Here is a 26576-nt window from a genome sequence, read left to right as displayed (position 1 = left end):
ACTAAATGCGTTAAATGGATGAATGTTGTGCTTTCGGAAAAGGAAATCGTTCTGCATACTCCTTCACAACTGTGACATTTACGTCGGCCAAGACTGTACACGAAAGGCGGGACAACTGTAATTTTCTTCAGTAACATGTTTCTTTCGTGGAAATTGTCCAAAGGTTGCGTTAATTATGAATATTACGGCGTCAAAAGTACGTGTTTGTGGTCTAGATACTCAATAAGTAAATTTAGTGTCCTCGAGCCGTCTGCGCCACTCTACCCTAGCCCTGTTGTCCAATGTAGCAAGTTGCAGCCAGTTGTGTCAAAGTGAACCCACATTCGTGAACGTGTTGTGCAATCGAACAGTTCCTGAATGTTACTCAAAATACAGCCCTGTCGTGTTGGAAGTCTTTTTTCGCAGTTTTAACGGATTGATCTGTTGAAACGGGTGTCAAAAGTCACTCTTTAATTGCTGTCATTATTCCGTCAAGACTGTCACCGTTGTGTCACAACAAATAATTGTCAGTTGATAAAATGACAACTTTCGAATAATTTTATGTGTCATAATAACTTTAGTGATCTTTTTAGAACTGGTAAGTTTGTTTTCGCCAAATCGTACACGGCAGCCGTCCGAAATCACCCAAAATCTTAATTCTAACCTTGCACAAAATAATAAAAAAAAAACAGCTGATTGATCCAAATGTCACATAATATTCTATTTACATTTCTGTTTACACGCTGTTGCAATAGCGTTCTCGAACTGTTTTGTATTATTTGTGCAGAAATTCACACATAAACCTAACCTAAGCCCGTAATCCCGCATTTGTAGGTCAAAGTTCTCGTGCATTTACCGCAAAAATACCACTTCTGTAATTTTACCTCTATCATGGAAAACCTCGGTCACTTTGGAATCAAGTAGAGTAATGGAAGGAATTGATTGTTCAGGATTTACATTTTACAATGAATTCGATTCGGCTAATTTGGCAAAGGTCGTGTACGTCCCACCGAATGAGTCGGTGATCAATGTCTCCAACAACTCCGCAAAATCGCCCCCCGAAATTCCTGATGCCGAATTCAATTTATGGACCAAGCCGGACTGTTGCGGCACAGAATTCGAGAATGGCAACAGGACTTGGTTTTATTTCGGAATAAAAGGTAAAGAAGGAAACTTGCAAATGTGTAAATCATTAAATATTCAGTCAAGTGTATTTGTATCACGGTTGCCTAATCGTTGAATCCTTGGAGAAAACAATTAAATAATTTCAAATGATGCAACATTCTAAGCAGTTGTAAAAAAAGAGGTTTTTAGACACTTCCTGTTGAGTACTATTTGTTACCTCTCCAATTTGATGTAAAAATATTTGTTTAATGTTACTGTATTGTTTTATTTTAAATACTGTCTTATTAGAGTTGAAAATTATTTTAAGAAAGTTACAAAATACAACGTCTTAAAACATTCCCCTTCTTCAATGTCATTGTTATAGAAGTTGCTGTAGATGTAGCTATATTTAGCCCAGCTAGCAACAAAGAAAGAAACGAAATCGGCAATTTTTCATTGATTTATTTTGACCCAATTTAACTACAATATTCCTTTGCATCAGCGCTAGTTTGGCCAAACAACAAATTAGAGTTTTTCGAATTTCAGCACACTTACCATGCCTTTTGGTGCGATTAAACATTGTCGATCTCAACCGCCAAGGAAAAATGTACAGCCAAGGGATGGCGCCTGTTTATCGTGTGATCCCCGGAAAATTCCAATGGGACCGTATACGTGACAAACCCATCTACAACGTAAGCCCCACCCCGTCCAAATCACGTTGTCCACACTGACGAGCTTTCTTTCTTTCAGACTATCGACGATATATTTACGCTTAGTTTTAAATTTAAAACACCAGAAAATGTTCAGAGCATAACATATTTTGCTTTTACGTACCCCTTTTCCTACACGGATTTGCAAAAAATGTTGATAAACATTGGTCTGAAATTCGAAAATTACATTGCCACATACGAGGATGACATTTATTATACCAAAGAAGTGGTGTGTCGGTCGCTCGGCGGGAGGGATGTCAATTTGTTGACGATTTCTTCGTATCATGGTATAACCCCCGAGATGGAGGTGAGGCTGAAGAATCTCTTTCCGGACAAGAACACGAGGCGACCGTTTAAATTCATGGGAAAGAAGGTAATGAACGTAGTCGTAATGATCGTAACGCAACAATTTATCGTTTACTAATCAATGCAAACAGAACAATTCAAATAATTGGAAGTAAAAAGTGCGTGTACGAAAGATAAAAAAAAATTAAAAATAGGCGAAGTCGACGATGCACCAAAGTTCGCACGTGTTAAATTAAATTTAGTTTTTGTTGCCTGTTACGAAGAATTTTCCTTCAAAAACAGACGACCATTCTTATGACCTACATGGTAAAAAAAACTGTTATTTGATATTTTTGTTCATAGCATAATACAGGGTGAGCAACAATAACTGTTTCAGTTGGCAATAAAAAATTTTACATAAAATTTTCAAGACTGTGAATTGTACCTATTTCGGTTTGTTTTATTGACATTATTGACAGCTGGTAAGCTGGTATACATTTCAAATTTAAACGTCTTGGTTTTTGTAATCTTTCTCGTTGGAACATGACATAAAAGTCACCAAAAATCACCAGAATTTATTGCCAACTCAATCAGTACTTGTTGCTCACACGGTAGCTTACTTTGACTATTTTTTATATCGCATGGCAGTATTTCTAAAATGATGAAAGTAACTTTGCGTATTACTGTATCGAGCTGTGTTACTACCGTGTTTTTCGCATTGGGTGAAACTTTTTTCGGTTGGTGGGCGTGGTGGGTTACCGTTGACAATATGTACTGTCATTTTTAAACATTCAGATCCGGTTGCATAAAGCGATGTCAAGTCGTTGTTAAAGTTAACATAATGTCAAGCGATCTGATTGGAGGATATTTAACATTTCATTTGAATCAGCCAATCAAATGGGCGGATTTCCGACTTGACGCGTTGTTAGCTGACACGATGTTAACTAAGCTTTATACAACCGAACCTTAAATTTTTGCACTGACAAAAACTCAAGCGGAATGTTTTTGGGATTATTTAACCAATTGCGCAGGGGTGCCAACCTAGTTCAAAAATTGTCGCCCTCAAGCTTTAAAGAAAATTCAGGTTGGCCTGGTTTGAATAATGAAAACTCGGTCGAATTTGAAACTGTCAATAATGAAAAGTGAGCTTAAAAAAACATTTTGACAAATGCCACGAACACCCATTTGGCCAATAAAAACTTGAGAGGTGTTAAGTGTATAAAAAAATCAAAATATTTATTGACAACAAAAACAATAAACTATAATTCATAACTACTGTATGATGTATTATAACAGAGAGGTATATAACCTTTATGGGTGTTGTTTTTTTAATTAATGTACGTTAGATGCGTTCGATTATTACCTTTAGAGCGCTCCAACTACCAAACTGTGCTTGTTGTGTGTTGCAAACCAAGTAACTAGAACATCTGTTCGAACGAGGCATAAAACCCGGAAGAAAAAACTCTAAAACTAATTTAAACGAATAAGTTAATGAAAAACTTTGGCACAAAACTAAAAATACTGGAAAATTGCAATACAACAGTTGATTCAAAGCAAAACAAGACACTTTTAAATTTTGGTACTTGATAATTTGTAAGTGACAAGTGACAAGATTGCCAAGTATCGGCAACTGATTCTGTCTAAAATCACTAGATTCCACCAGATTAATAACGCTTGCGGAAAACACTGGAACTACACCATTGCATCGTTTATTATTTAATTATTGAACAACAGCCCAAATGGATTAATATTTTGTTTAATCTACTAAAAATGAGGGCTGCTGTGGATGGAGTAATGAGTAACTGAATAACGTCGCCGTATCCACTGAGTCATCTTAAAATTTCAAATTTGTATTTGTATCAATAGAAACAGACCCATTCGAACTTTTCGCCCGAACATACGGTATATTTAAACAATGATACTTACTACTTACATGGGTAGAAATTAAGAAATTCACAAATAATATAAAAACGAGGTTCATGATTAGAAGTAAATTCAAAAAACTCCTGGACTGTCAAAATTAAATTTAAAACAAAATACTTGTTTTAACTGTACTTGGGTATAAAAATTTTTCGTTAGAGTGTACCCACGTCAAAATCTAGTTACAAAATATATTTAGGTTATGTTTTCCTTTTTAATTATTGAACTAAATATATAGTTGAATTTTTTTAATAAACAATTGTCAAAACGTTGTCTTGTTGGTATGAGCCAAACTGTGATTTTCATGATAATACGATTGGTCACATTGAGTGTCAACATTTTTTTGTGTAACTGAGCCTGCGCCCTAACGAGAGAGAGTTTATTTCAAATTCGAAAAGGTTTCTCCTGATTTCTCATTAAATTTGTTTTGAAAATGAATTCACGGAAGAAAGGTACGGGAAGTGAAGTGAACATAACCTTAACCATGATTTGGTGTCAAATTGTTATACAGCTGGTCCATATGTCCAAATTTTAGGGTGGTACAGTATGGTTTTTTACTTCATTTTGACGCTGACAATTGTTTATTAAAAAAATTTCACTATACATATTTTGAACAGTTGAAACGAAATGCAGCAACTTAAAGAACTGGAGCAATTTAATCAAGTTTATAAAAAACACAAAGAAAAATAGAAGGTGACACAGGACAAACTGAAAACCGGTAAAAACTAAACAATAACCAAAATTGAAAATCGCTTCCCATACCTGTCTGAGTCAGATTCACGGATTCCGCTAAGGATATATTGGGTGCAACATCTTTAATACCCACATAGTTAACCAATCAGTTTTAATTAGGTTTTCATTTTCACAATGCAAGATGCTATTTCTCCACAGTTGGGTTAAAATCAGAAACCTTTTTTGTTGAAGGTATCGCTTTATAATATAATAATTTGTTATGGCCCTCTTCTCTCGCGCCAATAGAACCGCCACAGTTCGTTTTGAACTTTCCATTTTAACCTTTTTACAAAATGCACTTAAATAATTTGCAATTTATTTGACAATGTCAATTTAAACAAATGAATAGTTTGAAAAATAAAAAAATCATAGATACCGACCGGGCAATATGAAAATAACTAGTGATTTAACCAACCTAACAACTGCAATTTTGATTTTGACAGTCCAGATGTTTTTTGAATGGACTTTATTTTTGCAAAGTTGTGTGGTGTAATTCGTATTTTAGGAAAAATCTGTTAAAAGTGTCAAAAATCAGAAACGTCAAATGATCGTGTAAATATAAAATTACACTTCATTTCACGAGAGAATTCCGTTACGTCACAAGTTTATTGTTTATTGCTAAGCTACGACTATCGCCACGCTAATATCACATACGTTAGAAGAAGAAATATAGACAATGACGTAATGGAATTCTTTCGTGAAATGAAATGTAGAAGTTTTTTTGGTGTAAATTTTTGTATAAAAATCGATTGAATGTTCCTGCGGACAAGAGTTAGAGCTGCCAACCATATACAGCATAAAACACTAGAAGGAAGTCTGCAAGCAAATAGTAATGAACTAAAATATAGTACAGGTGAGCCCGGCGGAATTGAAAATGCAACCCACAATACATTTCCAAAGGTAACGTGTCTATTTTAAATATCGTATTGTTTAACAATCCATGATGGCTTTGCTTCCAATAATTTTATTTGTCACAATTGACATTTAGGAAAAAGTTAACATACGACGATTAAAATGTATTCGAACGATGAGAAAACAGACATGATTCTGACTTATCGCGAATGTAATAAAAATACTTCTGTCGTTGTGCGTTTATGCAGACAATAAACATTTTCCCAAAAACCCTTCGTTTTTTTGCAATTTCATTTTATCAAGGGAATGACGTTTATGTCAAAATTTACGAAACTGCACAGCTAACTATGTTTTATGTTTTTTTAAATAAAAAAACAAATATCCACGTTAACTTTGGAAATGTATTGTTGCGTTTTCGATTCCGTTGGACTCATTATCACACGTAAAATACCCTGTATTTGACTTAATGTCGCAAGTTTGCGTCAGAATAGTATTGGGTGATTCAAAATGATTGTGGCCAAGTATGACAACTATGTACGAAAATTTACATGGCAACCCTGTGGATGAGGTAGAGTTGTCATTTGTATGACATTTCATAAGCGTGCATTTGATTGTTTTGATATCATTACACATTGATTTGACAGTTTTCAAAATTGAGCGACTATGAACTGTCAAAGAAATATCAACTCTACCCTACCCACACAGTTACCACATAAATTTTCGTACATAGTTGCCATACTTGGCCACAATCATTTTGAATCACCCAATATATTAAAATATAAGTTGCAGAAGGCATCTATTCAAGGACGAATTTGAGGAACAAATGAGTGCTTGAAGGACCTTCTGCAACGAATCTTTTATACTATTTTTTCTATTTTGCCGCTTTATACCATTTTATAAATAAAAAAATAAAAATTTTAAATGTAGGGAATTTTGCGGTGGTTGGTGACATTTTTTATGTGGCATAATTTTAGTCGGCTGTAAAAAAAATTAATTTAAAACGTCAGATTTTTTTTATTTTCGCATTTGATGTTTGAAAATGAATACTGAAGAAAATTTATCACTAACGCCGCCGCAAATTAAGCAAATTGCACAAAAGACGTTAGAAAATTTACTGCCGGAGAAGTCCAAATCCTAGAATGAAAATTAAACGTTGTGTTCATTGTTATTTATTAATTTGCTTTGTTCTCTGCGAGATTTATTTTTTGACGTCTGTCAGTTGACACTTCACGCTACCAACATCAATACCGTAAATTTTACTAGTCTATTCTAACACGCCAACGACCTATTAAAGCACTCAAATGACGTCATTTGGGTGCTAGATAGAATAGACTTATTCTAAACGCAAAATAGAAAAACAATTTTTTTCCCAGCGGTGATTGTAGAGTCCGATTTAATTATATCGGAGAGTTAAAACAAAGACAGTTTCAGATTGCATTTTTATCTTTGGTAGTTTTTCTCATCACTTCCACATTACAAAAATGTTTAGAGAGTAGAGCAACAGAACAAAATATTTAATCACATTTATTCGTAGGTAATATTCATCTCTGCGAGAGTCCATCCCGGCGAGACCCCCTCGACGTTCGTATTCAACGGCTTTTTAAATCTACTTCTGACCAGAGACGACCCCGTCGCAATAATGCTCCGGCGACTGTACGTTTTCAAGATGATTCCCTTCCTGAATCCCGACGGGGTCGCTCTGGGTCATTACCGGACGGACACCAGAGGCGTCAACTTGAACCGAGTCTACTTGAACCCTTTGCTGTCCCAACACCCTCCAGTTTACGCCGCTCGAGCCCTCATCCGCTATTATCATTACGGATTCGAAAAGGAAGACCTGATGGATAAGAGCACCTCGACGAGTCCAGGGGAACTCAGCAATTCTGATAATGTGCAAGGCGACAACACAATCAGCATGAAGGTGTCGCACATGAGCCTCGAAGAAAACAATAGTAGTGAGAGTTTATGGTGTGTGAAATGTAAGAGTTTTACTATAAAACTGGAAGATGCGATCTCAGGGCTGTCGAGTGTCTCACACAAAACTAACCTAGAGAAATCTTTTTATTCAGGCGACATGTGCAGAAGATGCAGGAGTGGCGATGTGTTAAAGGAGAGTGTTGAAAGTGTCAAGATTAATAACGAACAACAAGGTGATGTTAATTCGAACGAATCGGGATTGTTTTTGTATGTGGACATGCACGGACATGCCTCCAAGAAGGGAATTTTTATGTACGGCAATCACTTTGAAGATTTGGAACGGAACGTGGAGTGCATGCTTCTTCCTAAGTTAATGAGTATTAATAATCACAATTTTCACTTCACTGCCTGCAATTTTACTGAACGAAATATGTATCTCAGGTATGTATTACACTAGTTTGCATAAAATGTATTCCCGTTGTTTTGGCATAAAAGGAGGCCATGGAAATTTTACATTATTAATTTGGTAGTAAAACTGTCTGGAATTAGATTATGTCTGAGGTTATAAATAGCGTCAATGTCTAGTGCATTGTTGTCAGTTTTACTAGTTTGCAATAGAAGAATACTCAGACATCGCGGGAAATTCGGCAACATGTTATGTTCATTTTGATAAGTAGGTCCGCACGTCAGGCATTTTAATGATGGAAACCAAACAGTGTGTCCAACGTTAAAAAAAAATCATGGCCTCCCATTATGCGAAACGGTGTTCATAAATAGAATTACAACATTTTATTTGTACTAGACATTGATCAAGCTGAAACCCGTTCTAAAAATAATCGATTCATTGTCAGTTTATTATAAATGTATCGATCGTATTCGAGGTAAATATGCAATGATTAGTTTTTTTTTTCTGAAATGTATTTCAAACGGGCTCAAACAGGTAACATAAAGGCGATTCGTTTTTGTGAATGACGGTTTTAAAGTATCCACTTCAATTTAAATTTGTTACGGTAATGCCGCTCTCAATGATAATTCATTTATATTTTTCATCACTGTCATGTCGAAGCTTAATTCATCGTTGTAAACTGACTATTACGGTACAAGGGAAGTTCAGGTACAGAATATTTTGATTCGTGTTTGTTACTTTTTTTATTTGTTACTAAATTGTAAACGTCATTTATTCGAACTGTCACTTGACGTTGAAAAGTCATTTTAACTGGCTAGTAGCGTTAAATTGACAGCAGACCAGTTATGAATTTAACAAGTTAGTAGAGAAATTTGAAATTTGGAAAGGATAGTAGCGTTTTTAACATTTGAACATTTTTATTTCTTTGTTTCATACAAATTAAAATTAAATGTACAATTAGAATTTCCGCTAATGTCGAACATTCCTGAAGCGGAAGTGAATTCGCTCGTCATTGGACAATTAATTGTAGAACCTCCCGAAGTGGAAGCCACATTTGTCGAAGTGGAAGCCACATCTGTTGAGTTTCGTCCAGGAAACATTTTTTTCGCAATTTCAATTTTTTTATTGATAGAATCACCCACATAACCTTCCGCAATTCCACTACTTTTCCATCCTCCCGCACGTTTTAGTGTCAAAATATCTCCACCTGCATCCACAACCATTGTTGCTGCTGATCGGCGAAATGAGTGACCTGTGTATAATTCAGGTTCTTGTAGCCCTAAGTATGTTGCAATTTTTTTCGGTACACCGCCAATAGTGTGCTGGCCAACATTGAGGGAAATACATTTGCCATTACGGTAGGTTAAAAAGAAACGTAATTGGTCTGCTTGACGAGGACGAAGAGCTGCATATTTTCTGTACAAAACACAAGGTTGAAAACTGCAGCCCTCATCTGTGATCGTAAATCTCCTTGTTGTTAAATTCTTTGTATTCCGTAAAGTGACGATAATATATTTCTCGACATCTTCTACGTCCTTCACCGTCAACGAGAGAAGCTCGTCACACCGGCAAGCACCAAACATTCCAAAAATTGTAATCACTTTATATAACAACCAATAGTCATCAGGAGCTTCAACAAGAAATTTTTCCACTTGCTCTTTTGTTAAAACCCTTGCCTTCTTCGGCACGTAACGCTCATTCTTTCTCTTGAGAAAAGCAATTACCTTATGAAATCTACAAATGTCAAGTTAAAATATCACTTTTTTGACAACGTCTGTAATAGGAAAACAAACCTGCGAACTTCAGCATTTTCTTTAATTTCCAGGCAGCTTTTTAACATGGACCATTTCGACCACAAAGAATTGGGGCTAAATTTGTCTGATAGTTGGTGAAGATACACCAAAAGAACGTCTTCCGTTACACTAGTTACGTTATTGTTTTTCTGCCAATTTTTAAATTCTTCATATTCTCGTTCATATCTTGCTAAAGACTTCGCTGGCAGTAAACTGGAAGCCACGTTTATAGCTTCCTTTTTCATTTCTTCTGCCTCGTTCATTTGAGAAAAAATCTTGACGGAAATAAACAATTTGAACAAACGGCGCGTTGTCATAGTAATTGTACTTCTAAGGTTTCTGAGTTTTGAGCAATAATTTGGAAGAAAACAGAATTTGATCATTTTTAATTTTATTTAGTTGTTTACAATTTAGTAACAAATAAAATATTATACAAGACACGCCAGGTAACTGGTTTTACTGGCTCAAGGAGGTAACTGACTCGTCTTCGACTCGTCAGTTATATCCTCCATTCGCCAGTAAAAACCATTTTACCTGGCTTGTAATGTAAAATACTATAACGAAGTTTCAAATAAATGTCTGTCGAGAATTAACCGCAGTTTTATCACGCGTTCAAATGAAATCCTGGGCTGGGAAGGCGTTGGAAACCGTCAATTGTTGTGCTTTTTTAAAGCGTAGATTAATTGGAGCCTGTTGACAGCTACCTAACTTAAAATTTAGAGCCAAAATTTTTTTCTTTTTTTTCTTTCTTTGCAATGTTTTACATCAAAAATAGAATAAGGTAACGATATCTAAGGGCACCATTTGCTGAAAACAAACATGTTCAATTATGTCCCGATTAAACATAAACAAATGTCATTCGTGTCAAACGGCGGGAAATTTAAACTTTACACTGTTCTAAACGGTTTAATTTTTCCAACACCTACTCAGCCCAGGATTTCATTTGAACGCCCGATATAAAGTATTCGATTTGACGATTTATCGTTGTGAAGCATCAAAATAGAATAATTTTGATCAAACGGTATGTTTTTCCTCGTCGATTGTAACACTATGGCCAACCAGGCTCACTTGGGCACGCGATCTCATGACCAAAACATTGTAAAATATTTCAAATAGCAAAAAATCATCGAAAACTGTTTTCGCTGACGCAATTTTGGAACAATTTAATGTGCAACTGTGAAGTACAATGCGAAAATGCGAAGCAAACGAAACTGGGATTTTTAGAGAGAAAAGAAATTCCAGTTTCTCAGCGGTTTGTTATCGATGCATTTTTTATTTTATCGGATTATGTAAAGTGGGTTCTATAAATCATTCCGTAATTGATATACATATTTTTATTTTTTGACTTTTATGATCGATTATGAAGACAACGCACCGAATACATTTTAGACATAGTTCTGATATCTACGGCACAGAATCGCTCGACGAATTCAGGAACATTCCTAAAATAGGTATTTGTTAGGTATTCGAATAATGAAGAATGTTATTTATGGCGCACAATCGGCACAACACACCAAGTTTTTTATTTTGTTATGTTTTGAATGTCGATTGTCGTTAATTGAGATAGGACTGATTTGTCCCAAAATTTTGCATATAAAAAGAATTAATCGTAATACAGTTTTTCGATGCATTATGTCACAAAGATAAATAAAAATAAAATAAAAAGTATGCCACCGCAGGCGGCAGACATCATACAACAAGCAAACATATGTATACGTGTGGTGTCGTTTGTCTTGGGAAGTTCCTCAATAGCGGTTTGGTCAACTCTGCTTTGTAGGGCTATGCCAAGCAACATTTTGTACTGTCAAAAGTGGGCGAGCTTTATTAGAAATGTAAAATTGTACAAATTTATTGAAAATACTTTAAAAATATACAACAATGGCAGAAATTTCAATATTGTTGAGAAAGGAAACAAATCTTGCAATCAATAAATAACAAAACGTAATAATGAATGTCACCAAAATTCGACGATAGTGTGCATTTGTTTCATACGCGTCTATGTTTTTACATCTGCAGCCACGTTTAACACATTTTTTTTTGCAAACCAGACGTCTTTCAAGGATGAGTTTCTCCTTACAGCATTTTTTATTGATCATTAATTTTTTGATATAAATCGTAAGTGATGTAACATTTAGAAAGGCATGTATAAACTACGTTTTTTAGACTTGGGTTATTGCATTAATGGTGGGATTTTACTCTCTTCACCGTTTAAAGTATCTGCATTTTACATTTCATAAAAATCCGTTGGCAAATAACCGAGATATTAGGCTCGAAAGTCTTCTGTGGGACACTCTGTAGATGCAATGATAATTATTTTAAATCATTCACATTATTTTTAATTAAAAAATAATCATACATTTTATTAAAAATTGAAGTGTATTTATGGGTAAAATACACATAACTTTCCGACCCTAAGAAAATTTAAATGCAGCCAGTAATACGTTATCCAGTTATAACTTGATACATACCTTTATTTACTATAAAATCTAGACATTTCTGGCATTATTGACAATCACTTGACAATTCCTTTTTGTATAATTCTGAAATATTTTTTATTAATTAAAATGTGTTCCAGTGACGAAAGGGTCGATATGATATTGATAAATGACGAGTCGTTTCTTAAATAAATAAAAAAAAAATTGTCGATTAAGTACTGCCATTTTAAAATTTTTATAATTGTGACTTTTGTGAGAGATGTTCAAACCATACAAAACTTTAAATAATTCTTATTTTTGGATCAAGTTATGAGTGAAAAACGTATTGCTGGTGCATTTAAACTTCGCCAGGGTCGGAACAAAATTCTAAATCCCGGCAAATCAAAATTGCGATCATCCTACCTTGATGGTGCTCAATTCTGATTGGTCAAGTTTATGATGCAATCCAAAATACATATCTCAGAATTAACGTTGTTATCTATTGATTAAAATCCAAAATGTTAATCCAGGGGTGCTTATTTACAATTTGACACTCACTTCAGGTTGTCACTATTTATTGCATGTCTCAAGACCAAAAGTGCTGACCAACTTTTTTTTTAATGTTCATCAATAACGAAAAGGCGGACATGATGGTAATTTTTGGAGAGTGTCGTCGGAATACCGCAGAGGTGGTAAACCTGTATGGCTATAGCTATCCAGAAAGAAGAGCTCCAACGGATAAAATATAAGTTAGAGCAATATTTGCAGGAAAATTGGCCAAAAATCAAAAGAGCAAGACCAAGAACAATCACAAATCCTGACCGAGACAGGGCGAAATTTTGAATATTTTGTTAAATTAAAATTTGTTGCGAGTTCTAGTTATTATTGGTTATCATTTTGGTTATTAAATTCTTGAATTTATCACTTGGCAGTTTAAATGACTGACATTAATCAAAATTCCAACTGAAATTTGAATTAATAATGTTTTTTTCATGTGAACTTTATCCACAAATCTGTGAAATATGTATTTTGGGTTGCATCCAGAACCTTGTAGGCTCTTATGTGAATCAATCTGTACGTACTCCCTTTTTTCTTTGGAGAGGCAGTTCTGGAACAGCCTGTGTATAAATTTAAAGGCTAACGGTAAACATTTTTTGAAAACATTGATTTTGTGATTATTCTCTTATTAGTAATTGAGTATTTAAAACTCGCTTATCCGACGGATTTATGAAAATTTTTTCGTCACTGGAATACAAAAAAAAAAGTTTTATTAAACAATCTTGGCAGTGTAGTTTTCAAAGCGACAAACTTGTTATCATTTTGGGATATCAGAATAGTAATAGATTCCCAATTTTTCTTGTTTTTGCATACTTATAATAATATTTACATACCCTCCAACATGTTATTAGGTACTTGTTAACAAAAATGTGTTATTCGACGAGCCCCTTAAAGGCTCCAAATCGCTTAAAAGCTTTAAAATTACTTTGACGTTTCGTTTTGAAAAGCGACATTTTTCGTTGCATACTACAGGGTATTTCATGAATGACAATGAGTCTGACGGAATTGAAAATGCATTTCCAAAGTTAACGTGGATCCTTGTTTTTTTTATTTAAAAAACATAAAACATATAATTGATTTCATATAAATGTTGATCAAGTGAGCTGTGCATTTGTAAAAGCACCTTTAATTTAGTTACATTACAAAAGTCACATTTATGAAGGTCATGTCCAATAAATCTTTACTTGGTAAAAATACAAAGACAAAAACAAATAAGAATTACTTTAATTTAATCAGTAAAAATGAAAATTGAGTATATACTCAATTTCATATAAATGTGCATCTAAGCAAGCCATGAAAATCTGATTTTCTGTTGGTAGTAAAGCTAAAGCTAGTGACTTTAACTTTCAAAGTTGCTTGCTCTGCGCGAACTCGATTTGACTAATTTTTTAGTTTTTGTCCATTTTAACATTGCTGATTTCAAAAGCAATGTTACGTCTTTTTACTGATTAAATTAAAGTAATTCTTATTTGTTTTTGTCTTTGTATTTTTATTTACCAAGTAAAGATTTATTGGACATGACCTTCATAAATGTGACTTTTGTAATGTAACTAAATTAAAGGTGCTTTTACAAATACACAGCTCACTTGATGAACATTTATATGAAATCAATTATAGTTACCTGTGCAGTTCCGTAAATTTTGACATAAACGCTTGGTTAAATGAAATTGTGAAAAAACGAAGTTTTTTGGAAAATGTTTATTGTCTGCATAAACGCACAACCCCAGAAGCATTTTTATTACAGTCGCCATAAATCAAGATCATTCTCATCGTTCGAATACATTTTAATCGTCGTATTTAACTTTTTCGTAAATGTCAGTTGTGACAAATAAAATTATTTTAAGCAAAGCCATCATGGATTCATAATTTCACAATACATACGATATTGGCGATTCCATATATTTATGGATTCCAGTTGTCAGTGAGACATCTGATGTGAATTGCATGCAGAATTTTAAGACACACTGGTGGCTATTCAAATGAATTGTGTTTTTAAAACAAAACGACGGTTTAATTGAAATTTATTGTTTAAAAATGACTAAAAACAAGGTCGTTAAAACAAATTGTTGTGTTTGTTGCTGTACTATTGGGGACACTGAAAACTGGGCAGATGTGTCATTCAGTTGTCAAAATTTCTAAACCATACCTTAGCTACTCATAAACAAGCTTACATTAATTTGACAGTTTTTTTGAAAATATCAATCATAATGACAGTAAAGGTGCATTTACATTGACACTTTTTGAAATGACAATAGCAGACTGCCCAGGATTCCATGTCCCTCATTGTAACACGTGCGCAAAAAACGAACCAGGAGCATGTTTTCATTTATTGTGGCGTATGTTTTCATCGAAAATGTTTTCGGTTCTAAAGACCGGGTGGAGAGAAGGAAACATGGGGAAGTGCTTTATTAATGGGAAAATCTTCTAAAGTCTGTCTCAATTCCAAATTTCCACCAACACTGCATTCTACGTTGGAAATACAACTTGCAACACTGTTTGGTGAAAAATGCGTCAGATTGTATTTGTTAGGTTATCTGTCAATTTCCGTTTTTACAACTCAAAATTTTAGAATAAAGGAAACGAACGAAAACCATTTTTAAAATGCAGCAAGTGAGTAGGTAGAAAATCAAATTCTAAAAGCAAAATAAACATGAACTAATTTTAATGTTTTCGAATCATGTTTATAAAATAATTATACTGCCAACTTTGGTTATAAAGAATCCCCAATTTAGAAATATTTTTATTATATAAATAAAAATTAAATAAATAATTATTAAATATATGAGGGTCTGCGGAAAACACTTTAACAAAGAAGACTACATTTATAAGTTAAATAGAGATATTTTCATATTTGATGGCGGAAACAAAAGACTGAGAAATGTCACAAATTTGTTTTGCCAGTGTCAAATTTGTCAAGGACGTTCGTGATTTCGACAGAAATGCAGCAAATTGGCAATAAGAAAGTTATTCATCGTCGAACTAGAGAAATAATTTGTAATACGTTTGATTATATGAGAATAACTTTTCCTTTTGAAGCACTGACAAAAATTGGTTTCCTTAGAATTTGTTTTTTCAATCTAGGATTTAGCGAAAATTTAAATTTACCTAGACATTCCTTTTTACGACGTTCATGAGAAATTTAACACTGACAGTAGTGACAGTACATTTTTGTGACATTTCTCAGCCTTTTGTTTCCGCCACCAAATATGAAAATACCTCTACCTATGTAGTATTTTAAGGTTATATTTTGAAATGAACAAGACACTTCTTCGTAGACATAATCCAAAAATTTCCTACCTTGCTTCCACCACTTTACTAACACCACATAAAATTAACAACTTCGCACACAACACTTTTACGCCTTCCACGACACATCCGCTTTCTGCTCTAGCCTCTAATAAACTAAAGTTTTGTCGTTTTATGTAACCTTAAAAAAAGCCATCACAAAAACCGAAAATATACGTAAAACCAACAACTTATTTTTTTGTTCGACACTGTCAGAATTTGAGAATTTTCTCCTGTGTGAACGGATTTTGATAAATCTCACAATTTGTCAAAACGAAACGTCAAGCTAATTTGAAAGATTTTAAACGATTTGGAGCCTTTAAGGGGCTCGTCGAACAAAAAGACGTTGTATTCAACTCGTTCGTGTGTAAATTGGGCTTTCAACACGTGGGCCTTTAAAACGCTCGTTTCACTCGCGTTTTAAACTGGCCCTCTCATGCCAAAAAGCCCAATTTACACACGAACTCGTTAAATAAACTAAAGTCCATTCACGTTGGATTTTCCCTGCCAAATTGTTACGTTGCAAGCCTGCGCCTCCTTTCCTAGTAATTTTTACATTATCGTGTTTTATTCGTGATAGAGCGATTGAGAGCGATTTGACGTCTTTAATTTTGAATGTTAGTTTGACGTGTGAAATAAAGTCACAGATTTTTTGATAAAATTCTATTCCTGGGTGATTTTACCATGGGGAAAAGAAAAAAGGTTAATTTTAAAATTGCGTTAACCTTCCACAACTGACGTAATGGTGGTAATGTGACGAAACCCGCAAGCTAATACGGACTCAAGAAAAAATAGCTTCAGTTCGAAAATTAATTAGTTAGAATCCTTTAATATTTAATGTATTGTATGTATTAACATGATTACAATCTATTTACGACCTTTATTGAGCAGTTTTAACAATACAACGTTATTTTAAAGGTAATATGTACATCCAAAAAACTTAAATTAGAAAAAAATCATTAAAAATCAAAATACACCTTTCTTTTGTGGTATGCAATTGTAACAATATATTCTTGAAACGTCACAACCACAATCAAAACGTATAAGTGTCTCTGAATAACTGAAATTTTATTGCCAAATTTGTTCCATCATTTAGATGCATTCCTTACTTCCATCGCTTCCAATGAAAGATACTTCACACAATTTCCTATTGGGTTCATTTTCTATAACTTATTCTGGTTCCTCATCACTCATCATGTTAGTCGCAGAAGGTTAAGTAAATGTGGTCATTAAGGGTTTTTTCACTTAATCAACAACGCAAGCAGAAAAATACAACACCAGTAGGTAGGAGCATTGTATGTTCCTAATCCTATCATACCGATTAACAACTGACACTATTTTTAGTGCAAATGATAACAAAATGGATGTATTATTACCTATTGTTATCCTCTAAAAAGCTTAATAACAATATTTGAAAAATGACTGTTTCTTTGCTGACAGCGAATAACATAACCTCTACAGTCTATGAATGACTTGGTTACTTTATCAGCCCGTATTGGTGACATACACAGCTAAAGCATTTTTGAACCAAAAATCACACTGCCACAATATTAAATTATTTGACCTTGACTAGGAAAATCCAACGTGAATGGACTTTACTATTAAAAAACAATGCACATAAGCCGGATCGAGCGGGAGTATGACTTGGCAACAGTGGCTCCCCCAACAGTAGCCGAAAATCGAAATCGCCAATAGCCACGTTAACTTTGGAAATGTATTGTGGGTTGCATTTTCAATTCCGTCACTCATAATGTTTTGCTCCCTTTTTTTGAATGTTTTATCAATCACCTATACTTGACTGCCCACAAAGTAAGATTGGCCAAAATGCTTCCTAGAAATTATTACTTCGTAATACTGGTTGCAACCTCAGAGACGACACGACATTAATTTTTTTGCCTACTATATTTTTGTCCCTTTTGGAGGCCATTAAAAAAAAACAACAAAAAAATTGTATAATATTTATTTAATCCGGACATTAGTTTTTTTTTACAGCCCACATCGTGACACTACCACGATAATAATTCCTCATTGCAAGACTTTTTTTAACGTTCCATAAACATCTTACACTAAAATTAATTATTTCAGAAAGTCAAAATGCACACACTGACAATAATTTTTGATGTTTTTGTCTGTTCCCTCCGTACATTTGTTTCGCTCAATTTTTTTCAGGGACAGAAGAGACGGAATGAGCAGAGAAGGCTCAGGTCGAGTGGCAGTTCTCAAGTTGACGGGTTTGACAAAAAGCTACACTTTGGAATGCAATTACAACACGGGAAGAGTCGTCAACGTGCTACCACCCACCGTCAAAGAGTCGCACAACAAGGTCCACACAATTCTAGTGCCTCCGAAATATAATCCTCAAGTATTCGAAGAGGTGAGAGCGCGACCGAGCTGACCGGCGAGGCCACAAATATGATCTGATTCTGTTTCCAGGTTGGCAAATCTCTAGGTGCCTCAATATTAGATCTGACGGGACAAAACCCCTGCACTCGCATACCCAACTCAGAGTTTCATAATGTATCTGGTCTGAGAGACTGGTTACGTATAAATTGTGCCAAAGAACTAGATGAAACTCGAAGTCCAGCTAAGATCAAGCTGAGAAATTTAGCTGGCCTTCACAATCAGGTAGGCCAACATGACGAATCAATTTTATCGGACTTAAGTGAGGTCGATCAGTGACGACTGTTTGTTGTTTGTTTATTTTTTTATTGATTTTGTCGCAAGATGAAAAAATTTGTTAGTAAAATGTCGATTATGCTGTTTTTATTAAAACATTTTAATACGATTTTATTTTTATTCCTTAAAATTTGTTCGTAGCTGAATCAAGGTTTGTGGTTTTATTTATAAATATAATAAAGTCAACTCTGGTAAGAGTTTTATTGCTGCAGGGCAAAACAGCTCATGGTATTATTATGAAGACGAGACCGGTATCGGTGCCGAAGAGACTAGCGAACAGAGCTAGACCTAACACAGTTCCTATCGAAAGAAAAGAAAACATGGCGATGACATCCGGCGCGATGTTGCCATCGCAGCCGAGCTGTTCGTACTCCGGCAACGAGCACGGCAAAACCGCATTTCGCCTGAACAAGACTCTCGGAAAGTCCAAAATAAAGAAAGATTACACGCACAAGTACAAGCGCAGCGCCAGCGCCGACAAGAAGACGATCAGGGGCAAGATAAAGAGCGCGACGATCTCCACCAAGCTGCAGAGGAAGCAGAGTCTGGCCCCCAGCGTCAAAGACGGGAGCGACCAGGATAGAATCAAGCTGAGGGAGATTTGCATAGTGAAGGGCAACGACGCCAAGGCTAAGTACAAAGGGAAAGAAGCGAGCGAGGAGAGTTTGACGATGTCGTGGAAGCCGAGCTGCAGCTCGCAAGTGTACTCCAAGAAGAGCAAAGTGCAAGACGTGGGGGCTCTGATGGTCAAGAATAATGCGGAAGCGGGGCCGAGCAAGCCTGCGACGTATCTCGTGCACAATTTCGCCAAGAATTCGGCGTTTCCCAAGTGCAAATTTAAGAAGCACACGCTGAGGAGGTTGACGAAAAGCGCTGCGGACACGAGCAAGGTGGAAAAGGTGAAAAAGAGGAAAAAACTCAAAACGAAATAACTGTTTTTATTGTTTTGTAAATTATTTGTTTACCGATAAAGTGATATTTTTGTGATTTCTCTAATATTATTGGTTGGAGTTTATACGAAATATAATTAATGGCGGGTGGATCCGCTGAGGAGGCAAGAAACAAAAATTAAATTGACATAACCTACAAAAACAAAACTAAAAACTTACCGTATTTATTGATTGTGATTTGATTTGATGATATTTTGCACCTAACAAATGTAAGATGCACAGAATTTTGATTGTTGATAACAGTTTTGACGGAAACGGCACCAATTCAAACATATTAAATATTGTACATTAATGTTTCAGACGTACGGAGAGCATGGGTGAGTTTTTACCATTATATAATTAATTAGGTGTATTAGAATTTTTGTTTGCTGGTAAAATACTTTTGAATTGAATTTAGTTCATTTTGTAAAAAATTATTCTGGAAACTGACATTGATTCAGTTATGACAATTTAAAAATTTTAGTTGGGTTTTTTTAAGAAAGTTGGAAGAATCTCAGACAACTCGAATAGATAAGTTCAAAAGAATTGAGACAATTTCGTTGTTTTTCTTATTTTTTCTTTTATAAAATGAAAAATACGTTTTTTGTTCGACACTGTCAGAATTTGAGAATTTTCTCCTGTGTGAACGGATTTTGATAAATTTGACAACTTGTCAAAACGAAACGTCAAGCTAATTTTAAAGATTTTTAGCGATTTGGAGCCTTTAAGGGGCTCGTCGAACAAAAAAACGTTGTATTCAACTCGTTCTTGTGTAATTTGGGCTATTTTTGGCACTCGTGGACCTTTAAAACTCTCATTTCACTCGAGTTTTAAACAGGTCCACTCATGCCAAAAAAAGCCAAAATTACACACGAACTCGTTAAATAAATAACTATTTACTTTTTAAATTGATTCAAATAATTAACGGTTTTGTAAGAAAGTGAAATTATTTTTTCTCTCTGTTGTAGGTACTGTTATGTGAGTAGCAAAGCGCGGTGCAGTATTTGTGTAACTAGAAATATCCCAGTAAAAGAACTCCAAATGAAATAAAAAAAAAAAACAAAGAGAACTTGATACGAACGAAGTGTTGGCAAACTTTTTATCAGCTAACTTCAAGTTTCATAAGAAAAAATTGAAACGCGCTGCAAGTGTTGTTATTCATAAATAAAGAGTATAAAATTTCAGGTTCTACACAGGTGATAATCTTTTACTTAACTGGTTGAAATGAGTGGCTGCTTTTGAATGTTATCTTGTGTCTTAAATACCCCCAATCATCAACATTTTCCACGAGGAGAGTGTAGTTCATACAATTCATTTAAATTGAAATCATGTGTCAAAACTTTATAAAAATCATTATCCATAAAAATCGCATTACGCAGTTGAAAGTAATTTCAACAAGCGCCAGCGTAATAAACACCATTCCCGAACACCCCATTTCGAAAATATGCTTTAAATTGAGGTTTTTTTGCCGCTTTCAAAATGTGTGAGTGTGCACAATAAATCTGACAGATGAGATTAAACAAAAGCGAACTCAAATTACATCTCCCATCTTGTTTTTTTCTGCCATTTTGACACTTTTTAAGCGATTTGGAGCTCGTTGAACAAAAAAATCGTTGTATTCAACTCGTTCTTGTGTAAATTGGGCTTTTTTGGCACTTGTGGGCATTTAAAACGTTCATGCCAAAAAAAGCCCAATTTACACACGAACTCGTTAAATAAACTACTATTAAAACAGCCGAGAATTGAAGCAAGATCTGTTAGTCATAATTTAGATGAAGAATATTTCTATTTAGACTGACAAATTATAAGTACTTAGGGATCATCTGGTGTTCAATTCAATGTGCCCAACTCAATAACTTTTTTATTAATAAAATTATAATAAAACTAACTAGTGGCGCTTAAATGTCTACTATTTAAACTTATAAAGAAAAATATAAATACTTAAATGTGAAAAAAAGTTGACGTACCAACATAAATAAAACTATTTCAAGATCAAAATAATTATAAGATGAAATTTCCAATGGCAGTTTCAGCATAAACATTTTAAAGGTTAAACGTTTTTAGGTACTGTCGCGAGCAATAAATTTTGGTCGTCAATTTAATTTCAAAATTAGGTTAGATTGTCACAAATTTAAAAATTTTCCTGCCTGATTATCCCCACGTCAACAAAGTGTCAAAAAATTGAGAAAAAAATGACAATGTCATACAACATGATGATAGGTATGATATTTACGACTGTTTTACAATGGAGTATTTTTGATTGCGTCAAATAATGACCTTGACGACCAAAATTTATTGCTCGCGACTGTACCTACTGTAGAATACTGCCAAATAATCAAAGTATCTTCTTAGATACTCAACAAACTTTCAGTACAATACTTTGTGATTTTTTGTAATTATCGGGACAAATACCAAATAGTACAGTTGGTTGTCAGAATAAAATTGACACATTTTTACAATTTTTTCATTGTGTGAAACTTTCTTACGAGAGATAGGTTAGAATTAGCGTCAAAATTCAATGACATTTTTAGAAATTATTTAATAGGTATTGTCAAGTAGGCAATTATTTGAAAAATGGACAAAACCAAATTTACATTATAAACATTTTCGTTTCCCGTTTTTTTTCCAACCAACTGTAACAATGGAGATTACATCAGAAATCGTTAAACTCAGGCAAAAAAAATATATCTTGTGGAAACGTTAAAAAAATGTGTAGTTAAAAGACTACAATGTAAAAATATCATATACAGTAAGATTCGATTTTTTTTTGGAAAAAGAATTGAAATATTTCTTTAAGATAAATAGATAGATAGATTTTTCCAATACTAGCGGTGTAGAAAGCTAGTGCAAAACGTTTGAAACTTATTTGCAACTGAGACTTTTTTGCCAATTTTACAAAATCAAACGAGATTTTTTTGTGTACATTTTAGTTTCATGAAGGCGTTTACAAAAGTTGTTGATTAAAGGGGCCTTAGTTAAGTTTGCGATATCACGTGCGTAGAGAGAACGAGTTCTTTAGATGAAGATCTGCCTTCGGACATAGAAGTAGCAGCGTCGTTATTTAGTTCTTGTTCCAGAAAAACAAGTCACGTATCAATTACCTCGTTGGTTTTCTTTAATTTTTCCCATTTAGTTTACCGCACGACGTGTAAGTGAAATGAGTGGGATAAATAGAACCAATATATCGCACGGTTGAAGATAATAGTTATTTTATTTACCCCACTGAGTGGGATAAGAACTTCCTTCCGATATGAAAATGCGTGCGGTAATGAGTGAGATAAGTGTCATTTATCACACGGGGGTAGATAATAGTATATTACACTATAAGTGATGAAAGTGCCTGATTTTTCAACGAGCAATACATGATATACTCTCGAGCGCCAGCGAGTGAGGATAGTATTGCGAGTTGAAAAATCCCACTTTGATCACGAATTGTATATACTATTTTTCCAACTTCGCTTATGAAAATGAGTCTTACTTTTAAATTTCTTCATAATTATTTTACTCCCCTATTTTTTGAATCTTCCGGATCTGGAGTTTCAATTAATGCAAATAACAGTTTAAATTTTTATATTAATAAGTAGGTAGTAGATTGTTAAATAAACTTTCCTCACTAGTGAGTTTACTTTCTCCATTTTCCTCACTAGTGATGCAAACGCCTATTTTCCTCACTAAATTGAGTCTGAAAGTATCATTTTCATAAGCGATGTTGGAAAAAATTAATATTCGAGTGTTTTTTTTTTCAAGCTTGCCAACTCGGAACGGTAAGAATAAATTGTTGGATGATTTTTCTTTTTTTTTACCTCAACAAATTTCTATTTCAGTCTTTTTATTAAAGTACAAATCGCGACAGGAACGAGTCGTAAATCTCCTCGGCTGATCCATTCGTCAGTTGTATATACAGGGTGTATCAGAAATACAAAACCATCATTTACAGGTCATAATTTTTAAAGGGAAAACGTTGTAGCAATATAAACTACAACATATCGTGTGATATTATCTTGTTTTTGGGATGACTTTAAAAATATTCAAATAATAATAATGTGTTCACGTTTCAAATTGTGAAAAAATGTTCAGTTTGAATTAAACAAGTATACTAAGTGGGGATATAACACATTTATAAAATAATCGGAATGTCGCCATGCTTTCTATCCAACCTGTGGATGTGCACTGTTACGGTTAATTTTGGGAAAAGTGCATTTTTTAAAAATAATTATGGTCCTCGGGATGTTCTAATCTAGTATAGGTCAAATGTTGACTAAAATTTCGTAAACATTTTTAATGGTTGAAATATCTTAACAAAAAAAAAAACAAATAAAAGGTTGCCGAACGACTAAACGGGAAGGATTTATTTCGTAATATACAGGGTTATTATAAATCTTTCTAACATCGAGGTGGCTGTGCGCTATGCTTTAGGTGCACCACGACGCCAACTAGATGTCAGAAACATTTATAATAACCCCGTATAACATATATATGTTTTTATTTAACATTTATAACGCTATTTATTAAAAAAATATATAGGTATTCAATGTAAATTTAATTGTGAATTGAATTCACCATCTTTTTGTTTTTCTCGTGAAAAATCATTTCACTATGTGTTATAAGTGCTTATTGTTACCTTTAAATAATTTTATGTAAATTTGTTTGAATAAAATACTGCACATGATGTTGAATTTCATTTCTTCCTGTAGACCATACAATTTTTAAAATAGTTAGACCAATAAACATTGGCGATTTCGGCTACCGTTGGCTTGATTATGCATTATACTTATAAGCCGTGCCAAACCCAAATAACCACCACCTGTTGAATTATGTTGGTGAAAACAAAATTACACTAAGTGTATAATGGCAATTTTGATATTACTAGGATGCTAGACCAATCAAATCTAAGTGTACAACGTTGCCGGTTGATTTTTTTGGGTAGAATGCAGTGTACAGTGTTGGTGGTTATTTGGCTTTGTCAAAGCCTATAGTTCATACGATTCTTACCAGATGTCTCACTGTTAACTGGAATCGCCAATAAAATCGCTGACCCAATGTCAGTCACCTTATGTTCCAGTTCTTCCACATTTATAATAAATCTTCTATGTACTATTGCGGGCAAAAAAAGTGGGACATCAAATTTCTGTCAGTTTTGAAAAATTCGATGTATAATTGTCCGTTTACTCTAAGGTTATATTGGGGCCGTAGAATTATCCCATTGTGTAAAAGTTGATTTTTCTACAATAGAAAACATTTTGTGATTGTAAACAGCAGGTAAACCCGGCTGGTTGTTTCATTCAGAGTGGGACTGAGGCAAATTTGTCGAAATATGAATTCCAATTTATAAATTTTCGTTTTTAGAGATTATGTTGAAAAATAAGCTATGAAGGTCTAGTCACAAGGGGGTGTTCTAATCCTATTAAAAAGACCAGTGAATTAACCAGGGTACCATATACTTCGGTTCAGAAAATAATAAAACTAAACATTCTCCCTTAAACCGGACCTTGTACATCCACCCAACAGCTTTTAAAATTTGATTTATTGCAGGGGCGCGTGGCTTCTGAAACCCACACAAAAGGGCAGCTTATTAGGAGGTAACTACTTTTACGGCCCCAATATAACCTTAGAGTAAACGGACAATTATAGTTCAAGCTTTATTGTCATTTTTTTGACACTATTCCAGCTGACAGTTTAAAAATTTATTTCATATTCCTATTTTCCGTTTCCAAATACTATCTTCTTTTGATAAAGGTAGATTTTGATTGGAACTTTGCATTAAATAAACCGTCGTCCGCGCCGATAATAACAAGTCGTGCCATTCGATGTGAAATGGCCACCAGAGGCACTTGGATCAGTTGGATCGCGAATGAATGGAAACTGTAATAACTACGGAAGGTTTACAACTAGAATAAATGTCAACCGTTAATTCGTCATTGATTATCAAAATAACAATAAATACAATAAGAACTTCAATCATAATCGGTGCAAATCATTTTGTAATATTAATTTGTGTTCGCGAGAAACAGCTAGACATAAAAAGGGTTTGAAACTCGAATAAGTATCAATTGTCATTGATTGTCAAAATAACAAATACAATAAGAACTTCGATGACAATAATGCAAATCATTTTGTGACATTAATTTGTATTCGTTAGAAACAGCTAGACATTTAAATTTTGACAATTTGAATAAATTTTTCCTTCTGTAATTTCTGTAATACTATTACAGTTTCCCATAACGCGCGAGGTGGTGACATCTACCGATATTTTGACTTTTTTCCGGACGCAGAGTTTTGAGCGATTGGCACGACTTGTTATTACGATCAGCGCAGACGACGAAATAAACATTATCTACGTGCTTACTTACATCATTCCCTACAACCTACAATACTCAATGACAACGTCAATCAATTCAAAATAGGGTTAGAATCAGGTAAGGGTTATTTCACATTAAAAGTCAAGACAATGACGTTGATGTCCCACTTTTTTTGCCCGCAATAGTACTATCGCGGCCATCCAAAAGTGAACGTTTTGTTTTTACAGTTTGATTTTTACTTTAAATCATAGGCGTCCTAAAATGTCAAAGTTTGACACTAGCGATAAAATAGTATATTATATATTGAGGGAGAGAAATGCATGATTTTTCCTAAGGTGCAGTTTGTAGCCAGAGGGCGAAGCCCGAGGGCTACAAAGCACCGAGGGAAAAATGAGCATTCTCTCCAGAAGTATATATACTATTTTTTTTCACGGTAGGGAGTAGAAACAGCACAAAAATCTCAAATTTTAAGAATAAAAAAATGATGACAAATGAGTTGTCATCTTTCGATGAATTTAATGGAATTAGTAGTTGCCTTGACAACACAATTAGATTTTTGTCACAACAGTCAAAAAAAATGAAAACTCCCATTAGATTTTTGTCACAACTGTCAAAAAAATGAAAACTACCTAGGGAGCAAATATTTGCAAATATTTGCTCCCTAGGGAGAAAATGCTCTACTTCTGTCACGATGTTGACATCCGAAAAGTTGATTTC

General features: G+C 34.2%; 2 protein-coding genes across 3 annotated transcripts; one reads left to right on the top strand and one right to left on the bottom strand.

Moving 5' to 3' along the window:
- The first annotated feature begins 133 nt into the window (after positions 1-133).
- On the top strand, positions 134-24229 carry LOC138136706 (cytosolic carboxypeptidase-like protein 5). Of its 2 annotated transcripts, none has more exons than XR_011161399.1 (9): positions 134-577; positions 814-1139; positions 1630-1775; positions 1834-2166; positions 7117-7940; positions 18125-18329; positions 18389-18580; positions 18844-19898; positions 20529-24229. XR_011161399.1 is itself a non-coding variant. In XM_069055985.1 (9 exons), exons 2-9 carry the CDS (start codon positions 908-910, stop codon positions 19561-19563), a joined length of 2562 nt encoding a protein of 853 aa, XP_068912086.1. In that variant the 5' UTR covers positions 134-577; positions 814-907; the 3' UTR covers positions 19564-19781. The 2 variants fall into 2 exon arrangements, 1 of the variants encoding a protein (XP_068912086.1); XM_069055985.1 differs by lacking the exon at positions 20529-24229 and having other exon boundaries at positions 7117-7561; positions 7652-7940; positions 18844-19781.
- Positions 8651-10256, bottom strand: LOC138136710 (tyrosine recombinase XerC-like). Its single transcript, XM_069055997.1, has 2 exons — positions 9699-10256; positions 8651-9639 (listed from the first exon to the last, which is right to left on the bottom strand). Exons 1-2 carry the CDS (start codon positions 10079-10081, stop codon positions 8823-8825), a joined length of 1200 nt encoding a protein of 399 aa, XP_068912098.1. The 5' UTR covers positions 10082-10256; the 3' UTR covers positions 8651-8822.
- Positions 24230-26576: the final 2347 nt, after the last annotated feature.

Source organism: Tenebrio molitor, chromosome 8 (assembly GCF_963966145.1).
Source record: "Tenebrio molitor chromosome 8, icTenMoli1.1, whole genome shotgun sequence".
NCBI classification, from domain to species: domain Eukaryota; kingdom Metazoa; phylum Arthropoda; class Insecta; order Coleoptera; family Tenebrionidae; genus Tenebrio; species Tenebrio molitor.
This window is presented reverse-complemented; position numbering and strand designations above follow the sequence as displayed.

Excerpts from the sequence above, each read along its gene's own strand:
- LOC138136706 (XM_069055985.1), top strand. The coding sequence starts at position 908 with ATGGAAGGAATTGATTGTTCAGGATTTACATTTTACAATGAATTCGAT. Across the intron at positions 1,140-1,629 it reads GTTTTATTTCGGAATAAAAG|CACACTTACCATGCCTTTTG; the intron begins GTAAAGAAGGAA and ends TTCGAATTTCAG. Across the intron at positions 18,581-18,843 it reads TAGCTGGCCTTCACAATCAG|GGCAAAACAGCTCATGGTAT; the intron begins GTAGGCCAACAT and ends TTATTGCTGCAG.
- LOC138136710 (XM_069055997.1), bottom strand. The coding sequence starts at position 10,081 with ATGATCAAATTCTGTTTTCTTCCAAATTATTGCTCAAAACTCAGAAAC. Across the intron at positions 9,640-9,698 it reads GAAAATGCTGAAGTTCGCAG|ATTTCATAAGGTAATTGCTT; the intron begins GTTTGTTTTCCT and ends TGACATTTGTAG.